Genomic DNA, 17,632 nt, shown 5'->3' with positions numbered 1-17,632 from the left:
CTCCACGGTACAACTGAGTACATGGTGAGTGGATGTGATGATGGTTGTGACGAATAATGCGACAAGTAGCGCATTCGTGGGGTCAACAGTTCAAGTTGATGATGGTAGTAACGTGCCAGTCGTTGCGACAATAAAAATTGATCGATCACTTCATAGTTTGCATATGAATTAAGTGAAGAGGACATTTCGCTGCGTTTAGTTGCGACGCTGCTGCTGCGACATAGCGATGGAGTTTTGATGATCACTAATTTGATTGATGCATTATATGATAAAATACTTTGTTTTGTGTAAAACCAACTCTTTAACTTGGGCATTGAGAGAAATTTTCGTAATTAACATTCGATCTATCCCTGTCTTTTTAAATATAATTTCAAAATGATCCTTATGACAGAAATAAAGACGTAGTTTTTGTTTTAAAACTGCTATTGTAATGCTCATTCTTATGTATTCGATCGCGTGTTAACTGATATTATATACTTTTTAAATCGTGAAAACAAGTCAATTTAAAAAGTCACGTGGTTTTAGGGGAAATGTGCTCTAGATTTTTTTCGGGGGGGGGGTAATTAATTTTTACCCCAGTCTTAACAGTTCTGGGGTAAATCAAATTTTGTTGGCCAGTCTATATGCATTTACTTGTGTTCTTTAGGCCTATTGATTTTCGATCACCGCTATTTCGAAGCTTCAAATCAAAGGGGGGGGGAGCTCAGTTCCAAGTACTGTAAGCCGCGCTTGGGAAGAAATTCTCAGGCTGCAACTGACTTTAAAACTTAACGCCCCTTTCGTGTACAACCCTGACAGAATGTAATCATTTGTCAAAGGTTTCGAAATCTGAATCCCGATGTAAAATGCCACAAAAGAAGTTGAATTTTGCCCCAAGCACTAATGATCTAATACTTTTTTCGTGAAACGCTGACATACTTTTCATGTGATAGCTTTTAATCCAAGTCATGTGATTGGTCAGAATCAGGTGGTGTCATGATGTCTCTCGATTATCGTTGCCACCTCACACACTCGTAACCCAGTTCAGGAGATAATTACTACGCCAACCGGAAAACAGACTGCAATTCCTTGTCAGTCAAGAGAGGAATTCTCATTTTCCACCTCGAAGCATACTGAAAGTTTGAATAATATGAATGCACTGACTCAGTATTGAGAACAGGACACTTTTTTTCAAGATGAAAATTTGTACTCGCTTTGCGGAGCGATATGTGTGTGAATAGTCACCCTATGTAAAAGCGCACGAAATAACGCTACAGAATGGAAAGGTGGATGAGGAAGCGGCCATTTTGTTTCAATGTCACATGTACACCCACATGACCCAGTGTTTGGCCCCGTGACTTACTGCAGCCTCCCTGATTCGTTTGCGGTCCCTTCTCTCAGCAAAACCACATGGATATGTTAGAACAGGCCTTGGAACCCAGGTAAGGACAGTTATTAGTCCGTTCGGAAGGGTCAAGCTGTGAAGATGAAGGAATTTAGTGGCAGAAAAATCCTTGGATTTTTATGAGAAGTGCATCAGTCATGTCAGTAACGCGATTGATAAAGTGATCCAAGGATGGCGCCAGAAATGTAGTGCGAACCGATCACGATGCCGATATGGTCCACTAACAGTAAGTTACCAGACAGACCACTGCAGACGTGCCAAACATTGTGTTTTATTCCTCCATGGTCAAATCAAATGTGTAGTCATTTGAGCGTGCTGTTATACACGTTATAAAAGGGGGACCGTAGTCGTGTTAGTTTTTCATAAGCATGATAATTAAAAGGACCTACATGTAGGGGCCTAGGCCTAGTATCATCAGCCTATAATTGACAGTAGGCCGTAATGGGGACACCTCATTAATAAGGGAATAGATATGTGCTTGGCCAGTCTTAAACGTGCGATGAAGATGGGCTCAGGAGAATGGATGTGACTTATGCCCGAGCTGCAGGCAAGGGCATTCTCAACATTCATTCTCCTGAGCAAGTAGCACATATTTATTCCGGTTCATAAATACCTTTTTAGTCAGAGTCAAAAGTCAATATGCCTGTGTGATGGATTTCCAATGATTTTGTTCTAAGACTTTACTTTTACTTTCCCAAACACCTCCGTCCATTTTACATTTGTGGTATATGCCTTTTGAAAGTCATCCAGTTGAATCCCCTTCAATGAACTTGGCATGCGTGTGGTTTGTCGCACGCACACAGACATGACAGACTCCTGACCAGTCAGACCTGATTAAACTGTCTCATATCCATGTACCAGTGCATGATTCATGCAGCGAGCATTATCACTTCTCAGCGGCCATTATCAATTAATACATGTACATGTATGTACATAGGGATATACGCGGTCATTTGATGCATTTTTACCATTAGGAATGTGTGAATGTTAGTTTCATCCGTTTTCCTTCATTTCTTATTTACATTGTAGGTTTTTATTGTATCAGCAGTAACTTGAAAAGCAAAACAAACTGTAGCCCTTGGTACTGAGATTGCTACCTTGTGATGGATGCCCATATAAGGTAGTCCTGTAGGCACAAAGCAAAGAATATGCTGTAGGCTGACTCTACATGTACATGTATGCCCGTTATTCATGAGGTACAGGTTTGATGTAATCATTGCGAACTTGGGGCATATTATAGTTCCCTGGCTGTGATGGAAAGGCTCATGTGCTGCTCAGGGCTCTCTGGATTCCTTCGAATTGGCTTCTTCAGAAGATACCTGAGCTGCGACCGGAAATGCTCGTACTTAAAGCAGTAAATGATCGGATTGGCAATCATATTGCAAGCCAGCAATGCAGTGAGGATGTCGTAGGTTGTTTGACCAAAGCTGTTGGCAAAGAAAAGCTCATCTATGTGGTCAACTTCGACTGGTGTCCAGCAGATGACGAACATAATGCTAGCTAGTAGGACTGTGACAAGAACGTTCTTCTTTGCTTTGGTCAGCGTGTTGTGTTGGCGGTCTGCAGAGTTGTTGATTTTTTTGGTCAATGTGATGAGTATTCTGGTGTATGCATATATCATGATAGATAGAGGGAAGAGATACTCGATTGTCACACTCATTACACCGACCAAAATCTGCACCCCGAGCTGTAAGTCCACTGCACGGCAAGAACCTTGATGTGGCTCAAAATAGAAGGCAATAGGCAAGCCATAGACAAAGGCTATACTCCAGGCTGCGACTATGGCAAACTTATGTTTATCGCGGGTCCAGGAGTTACGATGCCTGACTGGGTGACAGATGGCAACAAGTCGTTCCAGGGAAATGATGACAAGATTGTAGGTAGAGGCCACTTCAAAATACCAGAGAAAGACCTCTGAGTAGACAAAATGGCACACCAGCTGATCACGGCGACTTGATTCTGAGGATTGATTCAGAACGAATATCGCTGGAATTTTTTTGCCAATAGTATAAAGGAGAAGCACCACACCTGACCCAGCATCAATGGCAGCCTGATGCCAGATGAGATGATTGGTGAAGGAACGGAACATGTGATGCCGCAACCGTATAACAATGATCACCATGCTGTTACTGAGCACAGCCAGGCAGGCAATGATGACTCGTAAAACATCTCTGGTTTGCCACAGCGTGAAAGATGCATCACCAGCATCTCCTGTGGGATCACTGTCAGATGTGGTACTTGGGGCCATTGTAGAAAACATTTACACTGATCGGAGAGAAGTAACCTCAGCGTAGTGGACTATCGTCCTTTTATAGCATTCCTACATGTACTCTTGTGGTTTACCAAATTTATTGAAACTTTCTGATGAAATGCAGCTGGAGTAAATATAATGCCTGGATTTTCCTTGTTTTCGAAGAGAAAAGATTGATCTTTGTGTTGTGTGGATCTGATCGTACATGTTTTTTCCTCTCAATTTCCATGAAGTCACCGGTTTACACAAAACAGGAAACGTGAGGCATGAATGTGCAATGCTTATTGTGCTTCAGAATAAAACCCTTAAAACATTTTTCCCAGTCAAGGATTTGGGAAATTACAGAAGGTTATAGCTGGGAAATGTAACCCACATTGCATTTTCTTAGCTTTGTCCTGTTTTGATGGCTGTAAGCAATGGATATTGCCTGTCTCCTTCTGCAGTTACACGTATGTGTATATGCAAATGTACATGTATACATGAAAACTACACGTACTTGTATTTGATATACATGTAGCATTAAACGTTTAAAGTTATCCAAGTGTGGATAACATGGGATGCTGTTACCGTGGCATCCGTCAGGGAAGAGACTGTTATTTCATGCTTTGAAATGAACTTGCAAAATTAAAATTTGCTTGTTGAAAATAATTTTAGAAAGGTTATGTTGCTCATTGGTTTGTAACATGAACTTACCTTTTCTTACTACACAGAATTCAACACCAGTAAAGTGTGTGAGTTTGTGGCATTGGGTACTGGTAGCTTACTATCTGGTGTTTGATTAATTGCCAAAGAAAAAGGAAATGTAGGCCGGCATAACATGCGGAAATGCAGCATTTGTGGATTTAGCCCTTGCATGGTGTACATGGACTCTCAGCATCCTGAATGCATGTTATCGAGCATGCTGGAGATGGGTGTTTTTCTAAAACTTGTCCCTTTTTCCAATTTTTCATTGCACAAGGCGTTGTTCCAACTTTGGATAAAACCCTTTGCTGGGGTTATTTATAAATTTTTTACTTAGGGATTTCCATCCTCGACAGATCAGAGTCACATGTCCGCTACTTCATGTCAGGTGCTCCTTACCATCACCACGACAACATGTATCACTTCCTGTTCCCATCAGTCTGTCTTATTAGATTACTCAAAGGAACATCCCTCCTTTACTACAGTGTTTCATTCTCAAAGTTGCACATGCTGCGTATCAGCCAATTAGATGGCTCAAGAGAAGTGCTTTCATTCTGCTGAAGGGGTGCCAACAAAAGAGGATGCTTCCCACAGCCAGTGGGTACTAAGTCTCTGCAAGATTATATTAAAACAAATGTAGGCCAGTCAAGCAGTGCTCTGTGAGTTGGCTGGTCTCCATCTCAAAAATAGAAACACCTATGAGTTGGAAGTTATAAATAGATATCAGTCACGTTTGTCTCACGAAGCATACAATGTAGATGCATGTTTGAAAAATCGCACCGATCTTCAGGTCTAAAAACGTGAGCGTACGGCTTTTGTGAGACATGGTAATAGTTGGTACAACATATCCTCCCACCCCTGTAGTTGAGTAGAGGTCACTCAAACTGAGTCATTGGAGTAATCTTGCTGTTGGAGACCAAACAGAATGCATGCTTTTTGAGATCGTTACTTATTCTTTGGAGATACAGTATACTTGTACCTTGTTGTAATCTAAGACGTTAAATGCACACAGAAAAGTTGGCGGTCACCAGAGAGTTTTTAAATGAGAACAAATAAAAACTTCCTTGAACATGATGGCTGTGAATGGTGAAATTAGCAGGTACAATTCTTCTTTTGACTGTTTTGCTCTTTATAGACAAAGTTGTGCGTAGCCTGTGACCTTTGCTTGATAAAATGACACAATTGCTTTGGCCCAATGATTGTAAAACTTTAGAAACATCTGCAATAAGTGCCGACTGCTAGTATACATGTAGGAAATCATAACTAATTTGACCTAGTCAGCTTAAGTGTAACTAAACATTTCCTGTTGCATTATGTTACCTTTTAAACTGTACTTCTCAGTGCTGTGTGTCTTTTGTGTGTGGTGTTGTTTGTGTCTGAAGAACACCAATTTTGGACAATTTTGCCATTTTTTTCCTGCAGTGGACAAGAAAAGAGTGACCAAGAACTTCAAGGCAAAGATGATGGTAAGTTTGTAATGAATATTTTCAGGTGATTGCTAAAACACAAATTTCAAAAACAAACTGAAGTCCATGTGAATATAATTAATAATAGTGGGATTGACCCCTACACATGTGGTGTTCTTAATCTGTCACCATTTTCTCAAAAGTTGATACAATAGTCAAATGTTAGAAATTTACCAGTTCTGCCAGCTCTGCCAAAGCTATACGATTGTTTTGTGTTTGTTTTGAGTGCTGAATAGATGGCTGTTTCATGTTTAAACTTCTTCACAGGGGAGATTGGGTCAGGGTCTGAAGACACCACCGTCATTGCCAGTTCTACGCCGTTTGGAACTGAAAACATTCACGTAAGTGCACACTTCTAAGTTTTGTAGAATTTATACTCCAAAATAGACGGAGGCAAAAAGGTTCAATTCAGTGTTATTATGTACGGATAGTGCCTCGAGCAGAAGCACCCCCTCATTGGCTAAAAAGAGCCATGTTGATGTGGAATGTTCAACTGCTGCATACAAATCTGTTGTCAGAGCTGCCGGTACGTGTATGGCTTCCTGCAGGTCGAGGTCGTTGCTCCAGTGGAAATACACATGTACATATATGTACATGTACATGTACCTACATGTACATGTCACTCTAAAATTAGAAAAGTACATACATGAATGCAAAATAAATTCAGATGGCCAATTCTGTCTCAACCAAAATGCTGACCAACTACTTTTACTTGAGTTCGAAATATTTGTTTATTATGCTTAGTAACCTGGATTTTACTCTCTCCTCGTGTCGTGTATGTCTTGATTGTGAATGCACTCTTAGAATCTTTAAGTTCCAGCCATGAATTGATGGAAAAAAAGGAAGGCTTAGTTTTGAAGTTGAAGGGAAAATCCAAGAGAATGAAAGTCAGAACTTCAGTATCGGTTTGCAGTTAAGTTACACAGCAACCCTGATGAGATAATGAGTGCTTGCAAAGTATCCAGTGATCTTCCTATTGCAGTGATAAGTGGTCACTGCTTTAGAGAGTGATCCATGGTATTCCCCAATCTGGAATCAAACAACTTGTCAAGAAAACTGCTAAATAACGACACTTCGAATAGGGCTTGATATGCCTACTGTACACGTATTCAGACATGCAAAAGAATTATGCAATAACCAATCAAAAAATGGTGTGGTTTTGTTTGACTTCCCACAATGCCTTTGTATGTTATGAAAAAAGCCTCTGGTGAAAGCAAACTAGAGTCGACTCTCAGTAATATGAGCTCTGGTAAGACGAGACTCCGGTTTAGACGAGCATATTTGCCCGTCCCGACTGAATTGTGCACATTCCCATGAGGGAAAAAATGTGTAATACGAGCTCAGATGTTACAAGATTTCGTACACATGTACACTTTACCTATGGTCGATTGGTGATACAAACGTCCAGCTGGACGGCAGTAAGACGAGGTCCGGATAATACGAGCTAATTTAGGAAGTCCCAAGGCCCTCGTATTAACGAGAGTCGACTGTACATCTTTTCATTAATTAATTGCTGATAGAGTTGTAATAAAGGCATCTGTGACATGCTTCAAAAACAGTTTCTTGATTTGAATTGTAGAGCAAAGTCGAGGAATTCTGATGTGGCAAAATTAGTTTTCCACAATTTTTATAATAACCTGAGTTCTGCAGGTACCCAGCTGTAGGATAAACAAGATAAAATGGTCTGATATTCTGGACCTTGATTATGGTTTGGAAATTTAAAAAAGAAACATATTGGAAGAAAAGTGCATTGGAGATGTCTTTGCGAGATAGATGCTTGTGCAAATATTTATAATGTCATGGTCTGGTTGTATGGACTTAGCATCCTAAACCCTGTCAGCACAACAAGGCTGGATTCCTTCATCGTCCATTCTGAATTTGCAATCTGTTCCTCAGAGAAAAGGCCAATATGCATACAAAAAGTAAAGCATTGTTCTCATCAGTGAAGTTATATTAACTTTCCTTTTTGAATTCATTTATGGTTTAAGTTAACCTGAATTTGTATGAAATTAAAGTTTGGTCTTTGCTCTTTGAACTCCCAAATTTCCTGATCTTTGGTATAACAACCGGTTGAAAAACTGGTTCCTGTAAGTGTATGCATGTAACATACATGTTGTGTGGTACTTCATCACATACAATAGATCTCTCTATGGGTACGTTCGATTAGCTTACACGTGTAAGTCAAACTTAAACGAGAGCGTTCGTTTAGCCATCACGTGATGTTCGTGCCTGCCCTGGTGTCAGCCACCACTACCCCAGCTGGCGAGCGGGTCTCTGGAGGCTGCCCGAGTGTAATGACGTCACGGATGGACTGTTCGAGCATGGACGTACATGATGGAACGAGGCGGGGACTTGACCTTTATCCCAGAATGCCTTGGAAAACACACTGCAGCGTTCGATAAGCCTCATTTTGAGGCTTCCCTTGAGTGTAACACTGGTGTGTTCAGGGAAGCTAATCGAATGCACCCTATCTAAATTCTCTCGGCAGTACCAATTTCGAACGGACAGCAATGGACAGAGCCAAGTGACATATCGAGTGGTGCAGGTGGACCCTGATGCCACAAACAGTACATCGGCAGTCAATGTTGTCACGACTACATCATTCCCACAAGGCGGCCAGGCAGTCACTCAGGTAGGATACATCCATTCGTTGCTCCTTCTCCAAGTCTTTTCCTATGCCCGAGTCGCTTTTGTGTTGCCAAAGTAGGTCTAAACGTCCAGAACCTGACAACCAATTCTTAAAAAGTCCAATGTTTACTAAGGTGCGTGTACAGTCGTAACCTTACAAACACCATGGACTTTGTGTAGAGATATCTCCCCATTCCTCACCCTCATTTTCACCCTATTCACCACCACTTACCCCACTCATCATTTCCTATCTCCCACCTACCTGTAATTCCACCCAACCACCCTCACCATTCTGTTAGCTAGAGGTATTGTCACTTGTTAGACTAAGCACTGGATCAGTGCTTTGACACTGTACAGTGATCAGCCCTTTGGGATTAGAGACTGTAACCAAAGAGGAAATGTTAATCCCTCTGTTTGATTGATGGATTCCTGTGACATCATAGTCACATGATGATTCATAATGCATCCCTGATGGCTGACAGACCACACCCACTATCCAACATCTACCTAAGGCTGAATCTGAACGGCTGCAGCCATTTCCCATAGACTTATGCGTAATTGGCAGCCTTAGCCAAATTAATTCAGACACAGTCTGTGGCTCATACCTTATGCATCAGTTATGTATCATTGTTGATGGCTTTCAGCAGTTTACTTTTTGTGGGTGGGTGGAGCATACCTGTAGGAAGGGTGGATGGGGGTAGAATACCAGTACACTGACATCACACAGACAGTTGGGTTGCTGCCAGTGGGGCACTGGGTTGCATGCATATATTATACCAGCTCACACATCAGGCTGTGTCCAAAACGGGTGTCCAGAGCTACAGCTAGGTCTGTTTTCTGTGCTTCTCCGCATATTTCCAAAGGAGCAAAGACCTAGACCTACATGTAGCTCCCGGATGCAGCCTCTTTCAGTGAGAGCTGTCAGTGAGAAATATTGAGGCTCTTGATTGGTCAACAGCCGTCTACTGACTCGACTGCAGTTGCTAAAGACCTGCTGATTGGCCACAGTTTCCGCGTCCAGATGCTGATTCATTCTGTGTGCAGCATTCTGCTGAATCAGCCTATACCGTATCTCTCAGACAATATAGTCTACATGTGGTTTCAAGTGCCAATGCTATTGAACTTTTAAAAGAAATTTCTCACTTAGTGTTGTAGTTTGTACATTTTGAAAGATTCCTATGAATATGCTCACAGAATTGGAGTAAATGAATAAGTTTTTGATAAACTTCTCAAGTACATGTATGTTTGCTTAAACAACTCAACCTACATTTACCAGCATACCGGTATGTCCATGGAAAATCAAACTTGGCTTTAAGTCGTATCTACATTAAATGACTGAGCTGTGGTTGTACATGTAACCGAAAACATGTGAAATTCACCTGCTACTCTCCAGTGACTTCCATAGGGAGGTGTATTGATCTTAGCCATAGCCATAACGTTCCTACACGGCTTATCTTTTGTCTCATCCAGGTCATTCAGAGTCCATTCAGTAATGGTGAGAGTCCGACCTCAGACGCACCTGCTGGCGAGACCAGATTTACCTATTTCCCCACCTCTGCCGTGGTCACCGATCCTAGCATCATCACACAACAAGCCGAGGCATCTCTAGCAAATGCCTCCGCATCAGGAGGTCAGCTTTCATCTTATTCTTACTTAAGAAAATTTGTACAAAATTGTGCAAGTAAGTCTTAACTGAACCAATTTTAATCACTTTCTGCCGGGGACTCTGGGATCGGAGACGTATGGTTTATATGGGTGGCCGGGATCTCCGAACTCGGACAAAGGAAACAGGGCCCTGTAACAAAAGACCGTACTACGAACAAAAGGCCAGGCTGCTGGGCATTACCGACATTTTTCACTCTCGAAATTGGTGAAAATCCAGCCTTGTTTTGAAACCGTATACCAGGGTTTGGGGCATTGAGAGCGAGCGGATTACCACTGGGGACAAAAGCGCTCCACCACCGCAGCGATGAGCCACACAGCACCGCTGCACACTAATCTGGCCCCTATTGAAAAGAGGTCAGCAGTGCACTAAGCCAGGTTCGTGAACAAAAGACAGTTATACAATACTGCACAATCTGGGCTCTGTTTACAAGGCTGCTGGCCTGGCTGAAATACTCGAGCGTCAATGAAGGTCACCTGTCAACTTAGAGTAGTGCTTAAAGATTACTTGGTGCGGCTATAAACGACCGTTAAATGAAATGGTGAATTTTTGAAGGATTTTGAAAACGGAAAAAATGATAGTCATGCCGGCCCAGCATCATCAACATTGAAAAATGCCCCGGCATGAAGTGGTTAAAGTAATATTTTAAAAATAACGCTGCATAACACAGACCCAGACATTTTCAAAGTCATATCACCCAAGTGTAGCGTTTCCTTATCATTCGTTCCCCTGGATTGTATCGGATTAACTGCCAAAAAGGGCATAGATCAACTTTGATCAACTTTTCAATGATGGAAGTGTATTTTTCAGTACGTCTTGTCATTTTTCCAGGTCAGTTTTACGTGATGATGTCACCTCAAGATGTGTTGCAAGGAGCTGCCCAGAGAACCATTGCCCCAAGAACACACACATTCACTCCGTAAGTCACGGGAAGAGGGTCAAAGTTGAATCCGGGGCCCGGGTGTGAGTAGACATGGGGAAGGAGTGGAACCTAGCGGTAAAGGCTTGACTCAAGCTTAGGGAGTTAGGGGTTTGAATCCAGCTGCTGACCATACATTGTGTCCTTGGGCAAGCCACTTTACTCCCATTTGCGTCTCACCATCCAGGAGTGTGAATGGATACGTACATGTGTACATTAGCTTGGGAGCAACCTGCCGTAGACTGGCAGGAAAACAATTTATATTATCACTTATTTTATACCAATGAAGTCAGAGATAAGCCTGGCTGGTAGATTATTGGCTTGTGATTGATCCGTCTGTGCAGGGGGACTGTACATTTTATGCAGATGGTATTATTTTGTCACCTCATGGAGGCCAAGAAAGGACTCACCCTGGCATGTATTAGTTCACTCGTGCACGTATAGGCCTGCCAACATTGAGTGAGAGTTGAGTGTGAAAACAGTTGTTGTCATAGTGTTGGAAGTTGGTGTCAGACACGACTGTATATATGCTTTATGCACAAACCCTCGTGACATCACTGCTGCAATACCAGTCTGTCAAATTATTTGTTCTTCACCAGATGAAAAAAATCACGTTTCAGACCTTGTTTTGGGTATGGAAACGTCTTGTACATGTTCAATGTATATGTTGGCCTGCAGGGCTCAACTTATTCTAAATACTTCTTGTTGATAGCATATAGAATGCTCTGTGAATTTTTATTTAACTGAAAACTGCAAATTTGAGGTTGTTAGAATAAGGCAGACAGAAATATAGCCAGGATTTGAAAAAATATCTTGTGATCTTTGCTAGACTGTACTGTTTGAGAGGGGATGACTGACGTACCAACCAAAATGTTTCTGTCTTTTCCATCAATGTAGTAAAATTGATGGAGCCCGCACAGCGAGGGACGACAGGAGAAGAGCGACACATAATGAAGTGGAACGCCGGAGGAGAGACAAGATTAATAACTGGATTGTTAAACTTTCCAAGCTGGTTCCTGAATGTGCTGCGGACCAAGGCAAATCACAGGTAAGAATGACAAAGCGACCCCTTTCTCTTCCACCAGGATAACATTCTGCTGGGGGAATTACACAGGTCACAGTAAAAGGTTTTAGGCTGCTCTTAATGTGCAGTGCAGTATAACGTCTAGCTACAGTGGAAGATTACATTTGGAGTGGTTTTGCCAGGAAAGAGGGTAAGTGTGATGCATAGGTTTAATTGCAACATCATATGTAACTTAATAACGATGTGTGCTTGAACATAGTTGGCATATCTTACTCCCTGTGCCTGTGACGTCACATGAAATTGCATAATGCAGAAAATAGTCATTTTTCACTAGTTCTGTAAATTTATTCGGCCTTGCCTGACTACCAGTATGTGGAAACAAGATCTGCAATTTGTGAACTAAAACAAGATTAGGAGTTTATTTCAAATTTTTATTGGATAATGTTGAGTTGGATTATTACTGTCGTTGGTTACAATGTTGAATTGCGAAATGTTTGATACATGTCGCACAAAACAAAAATGGTGGACTAACTGATGACGGCAGACAGCAAAATGTATTACAGTGTACATGTATATGCATTATCTCTCTTTTCAGTAACCTTGTCGTCTGAAGCTTTTTCCCAATTGTTCCAAGAGATTGACCCAATCTCTCACTTTGGTTTCTTTTTCATTTCTTTAACTTCACCAGCAGAGCAAAGGTGGTATTTTATCCAAAACCTGCGATTACATCATCGACCTGAGAACCTCAAATGCCCGCATGGCTGAAACAGTCAAGGAGCACGAACGCATCTCTGTTGACAACGAGTTGCTACGGCAACAGGTGGAGGAACTCAAGAACGAGAACACTCTCTTGAGGGCGCAATTGCAGCAGCACGGAATTGAAATTGTCAGTGCTACTATGGACAACTCCTAAGACTGTGATATAATATACTGACGTATATATTGCAGTGTGTAATATACTGACACTCAGCATATCATATACTGATATGATATAGTGAGTGCTGGATGACCTCCAAGGGAACATAAGAGGCAATGGTACAAAAATCTGGAGGTGTTCCTGAAAGGCCTGGAGTTTTGTAGAAGCTGTTATTTGCTTGGCTTACCACGCTGCATCAATAGCTATTTGACATGCATTAGAAAATTAGTGTAAGGGATTGGCTCACAAGTTGGAATGTTTCTGTTCCTTTTTAGGAATACTCCATTTGTTATATGGCACATTCAGGCATCTGGAGATGCATGAGCATTCAGAGATACATGTAATTCCATTTAAAAGTATCTGTCTATACAAGGTCATCCCTTTTACAAAATGCGTGTGCGATCCAAATTGTTCCAAAACAGCATTCTTGTCAAAGGCGTAATGAGTTCAGGTGTGAAATGACTGATCTCAAGAAAAATTCCATCATTGAATGACAATATAAAACACGAAACACAAAATTTTAAGATGAGGTCTTTTTCGGTTTGCAACTTTTCCATGCAGGGCATGTGTTGTAGTTTGAATCACGTTATTAGAGAGAAAGTGGTAAGTTGTAACAATTATTTTTTTACAGTTATTTGTGGTACGTTCTGGTCTTGATTCAAGTTGTTATTGTTGACTTGAAAAATCACATTCAACAGCATCTGTGTGTTAAGTTGTGGTTTTTTATTTTTAGATTTTACACCTTTTTGTAGATCTTTTAGAGTAGTAGCAACGACAGCAAACTTTAGTTTCTGGTTCCAGGTTTTTGATTTCAAATACCTGCAAGACAGCAAGACTGATTCTTTTGTTCATGTTTTCCCTCAAAACTCAATATGGTTCCTTTGTTTTATCCTATTAAATAATTTTGTAGGAGCCAAAATTATTTGTGTAAATACTTATGAGAGTAATATTTTTCCAAGCAAAGTGCTCACACTACAGTGAACCACACACATTTTTTGTCATTCTTTAAGTTTATTTGACATGTACGTGTATGTGTAGCTGTTAGAGATTTGCCACATGTTGATACATTGTTGAAGATGCATACAAATCACAGCCTGTTGTTTCCAATATCCCCTCAGATTCCCTCAATAGCTCATCATTCCTTATTAAGTGCAAGATTGTCTTGCAAAATATTTTCATATTGAGACCATTTTGAATTTTCATATAGCATACTAGACCAGTTTGGTTCGTGTTACATTTCTTGCCTTTCATCTTTGTGGTCTGAGGTTCCAATCCCACCTTTTATTAATCTGTGGGTTTCCTTTTAGAGTATTTTTCTGGTGCATCTTTCAAATTTTCTCCTTGGCCATCGATCCACAGGTTTTTCCGGAATGCTTGGCCAAAGGACTTCTTGATTCTGTTTCCAGTAACACAGTGAAAAGTTAAAAATTATAAATTGCCGGTCAAGTTGAATGAGAAAAAAGAAATGAAGAATGAATGAGAAATGGAGTACTGCATGGCAGTCATATTACTGGTGTAGAGTCGCATTATCGCACGCAGTCGAGGTTTTGTGGCTGTGGAGCCATTTATTTATATACACTATTATATAGCAGAACTACCGCTACAGAGCCGTTACAGAGTAATACTATGACTGTAAAATACGGCTGCAATCATTTGCTGCTAGTAAGTTAAGATAGAACTGCATTACGGCTACAGAGTCGTTTCAAGGTTGCTGAGCAGTTCATGGCTACGGCTACGGCCACACAGCCAAAGCAAGACAAGATCATTAATGTAATTTTATTCGCAAGGTTACTTTCTCTCCACTTGGTATTAGAAGTTAAGAAAGGTAGAATGTAGAATTGTGTACATGTTAACTCGGATGTGTCTGGTATACATAGCCTCATTCCGGAAGGAAGTTTTAGTTTCGAAATCACATTCAAAGTAATTTTACCGTTGGCGTGTGAATATGAAATAAGATTGTACAGTTTAAATTAATTTAAAGATAACTTTTTCAAAACGGTATTGATATTGATATTTGAAAGAGGGTTAAGGGATTTTGACTATTGAATAAAACAATGCTGTACAGGTTGAGAGGCATGAAGTTGTACAGTGCTGTTTTGGCTGGTTTCAAAATATAAATATTTGTAAATATTTGTGCCCGATTTCCCTGTTTTTTTTATCGAAATGGAACATTGCTCCTGTGCATGATAATTAATGCTTTTTGCCGATGTTCAACTTCGATCAAACGTATTGATAATTTCCCTCTCAAAGTTGGTGATTATTTAATAAATAAGCAAACGATTTGCCGGAGATATTGCTTGAGGATAAAGAACGGATATTGGAATGTTCTCAGCAAATTGGAATTCATGCCGTGCACTGTAAAATGGGGAATGACCTCTCGATTGTCAAAAGAAACCCACAAGTCCTTCTCGCCAGTATCCCGAATTCACAGTACAAAACGGGGGAAATTAACAACGAAATACAATAAAAGAAACTTGATTCGGTTCCGTCGCATAAGGACGGTAACCATCGTAACCGTCAAAAATCAGAAACTCAACATCCAAGTTGGAGGACCGTGTCGATACCGAATTTCGAAATCCGCGAGAGACGTGTACATGTATCCGCCCCACTCATTATGAAACTGTTTTCGTAAGGTTAACCAGGGAATCTTCTCTTTTCCCTACAGCTTCCCAAATGATTGATTTGCGCTGTTTTTATTTCAAGCTCGTAACAACACCAACAGGTAGCAAAGGCGGGGGTGGGGGTTAGGAGTGACAATGCAACAGACTCTTGGGGAAATTTATCATTAAAACCTAGACGATGCCAATAACAGTAACACCGGCCATAATAGCCAAAATGCAAAATCGGGATGGTGTAAATATAAACCCTTTACCGAAATATGGTGAACAAAGATGATAAAAGCTTTTAAAACTAGTTGTATTACAGTCTAGGTATTACCAATACAGTTTTATTGGTCTTTTCAAACGTTCGTTTTTTGTTTTGTTTTTTTAATTTACAGTATGAAGACTGAGCTTTTGCTGCTTTTGCGCGCGAAACAACAGAAAAAAGAAAAACTCGCTATCCGGTTCTAAGTGTGACGTCACTTCACTTTAAACCACTGCACTGCACTGCTGTTTACATGGAACCGGAAGTTACCGCACAACTTCAGCGATCGTCCAATGGGAGCCTGCAAATCGTGGCGCGTCCGCATGTATGACGAAGTCACTTATAACGAACTGGACAAACGAATTTGTCATAGAACTGTATGGAAATTATACAGAATTATCAGAAACAATTATCACTAAGCCATTTACTAAGCAGATAATACTCCTTGAATGTATGTACGGTGGAAAAGGTTTACTCGATTAGGAACCAGTCATAAAACTTGTCTTGCTAAGCACTTTTCCTTGCTCGGGAACTGCACGACATGGACCTTGTCTTTCGTTTTTTTTCCCTGTAGGTTGAAATAACTTCTAAACTTCCTGTGTGTTACCATAGAGGGTCCTTCCTCTTTGGTGTTACACTGTCGATTTTCGGGTTCGCTGTTTGTTGTTTTATAGTCATATCCTTATTCATTTGCCTTCAAACCGATTGGTTAATTAAGAGTACTGAGTGGTTACCTAGGGCGACCATGTAGTCAAAGCTGTCATGAAAACATTAATGACGCTCGTACCTAACCGTTTCCGTGTCATGACATAATGCAGTCTATGCAAGTTGGTAAAATAAAAGTTGTATGCTGTGAAAGCAAAATAACTGACTAGTTTTTGCCGACGCACTTCTATTTTCACCGAAACCTCACGTGCATAAGGTATTTCGGTGGTGCCAGGATTTTTTGGGGACGGGGTTATCATCGGTAGCAACCTGACAAGCCATTTTTGTTTTGTTTTGTTTTGATTTTTTTGGGGGGGGGGGAGGATTAGATTCCATGTTTTTTTTTTTCAAGTTAACTGATCATTATTCAGTCCAATTCAACTTGGTTTTATTTCTGAGACATGGTCTATAGTCTTGAGACTAACATAGCCGGTTTACATTGCGGTAATCTTACATTACAGCAATAGACATTTAATTTTACATTAAACAAAAAACAAGCAAACAATACAGACATTGCCATCTTCTGTTCAAAAGGTAATCTCATGTTGAAACAGTAATATTATTTTGAAAAAATTAAAAATAGTAAGGCACACACAGTTAGGGTAATTACGAGAAAAAAGTTATTTGAGTGTTGACAGGATCCATCCCCTAAAAATTATTCAATTAAAAAAACTCACACTAGAAGATGGCAAAATTAAATAAAAGAGACAACGTCATACCTTGGAAATAAGGCAGTTGTAAAATTTAATCGATCCTATCACATATTAAATACATATAGACCTGGCGACATGTGGCAAAATTTAAATCCTCGATAAAATATAATTCCTCAAACACGTGTTATGTCATTCTAAAATGATTTAGGTAAAATGTTTATGAATAGAATACAATATAAGAACAAACAAATGTACAAATATGTTAGAGTGCTGACTTTAATAGTGTCATTAATGCTCGGATACTGGATGATTGATATCTCTGAGTGGATGTGGCGAGAGTTTCTACGTCCAGTTCGAGAGATCGAGAGACTCAGCCGACATTCAAGGGGGAGCAAATTGCGATATCTTGTGGAATAGAAGAGCGACTCAGCGAAATCAGTAAGTATTTCAGTCATTCGAGAGGCAAGGAAAAAAATG

General features: G+C 40.5%; 1 protein-coding gene across 2 annotated transcripts; it reads left to right on the top strand.

Annotated features, from left to right (window-relative positions):
- The first annotated feature begins 1,018 nt into the window (after positions 1–1,018).
- usf2 (upstream transcription factor 2, c-fos interacting) lies at positions 1,019–15,002 on the top strand. Of its 2 annotated transcripts, none has more exons than XM_022253669.2 (8): positions 1,019–1,421; positions 5,739–5,782; positions 6,050–6,123; positions 8,271–8,414; positions 9,881–10,040; positions 10,905–10,992; positions 11,890–12,040; positions 12,708–15,002. In XM_022253669.2, exons 1-8 carry the CDS (start codon positions 1,390–1,392, stop codon positions 12,927–12,929), a joined length of 915 nt encoding a protein of 304 aa, XP_022109361.1. In that variant the 5' UTR covers positions 1,019–1,389; the 3' UTR covers positions 12,930–15,002. The 2 variants fall into 2 exon arrangements, with proteins under 2 accessions (XP_022109361.1, XP_022109360.1); XM_022253668.2 differs by having other exon boundaries at positions 1,023–1,421; positions 12,705–15,002.
- Positions 15,003–17,632: the final 2,630 nt, after the last annotated feature.

This window comes from Acanthaster planci, linkage group LG10, assembly GCF_054643075.1.
Source record: "Acanthaster planci isolate LZ-2023a linkage group LG10, COTS_SCS, whole genome shotgun sequence".
Lineage (NCBI taxonomy): Eukaryota > Metazoa > Echinodermata > Asteroidea > Valvatida > Acanthasteridae > Acanthaster > Acanthaster planci.
The sequence above is the reverse complement of the archived record's forward strand: the minus strand, read 5'-3'. Positions and strand labels throughout refer to the sequence as shown.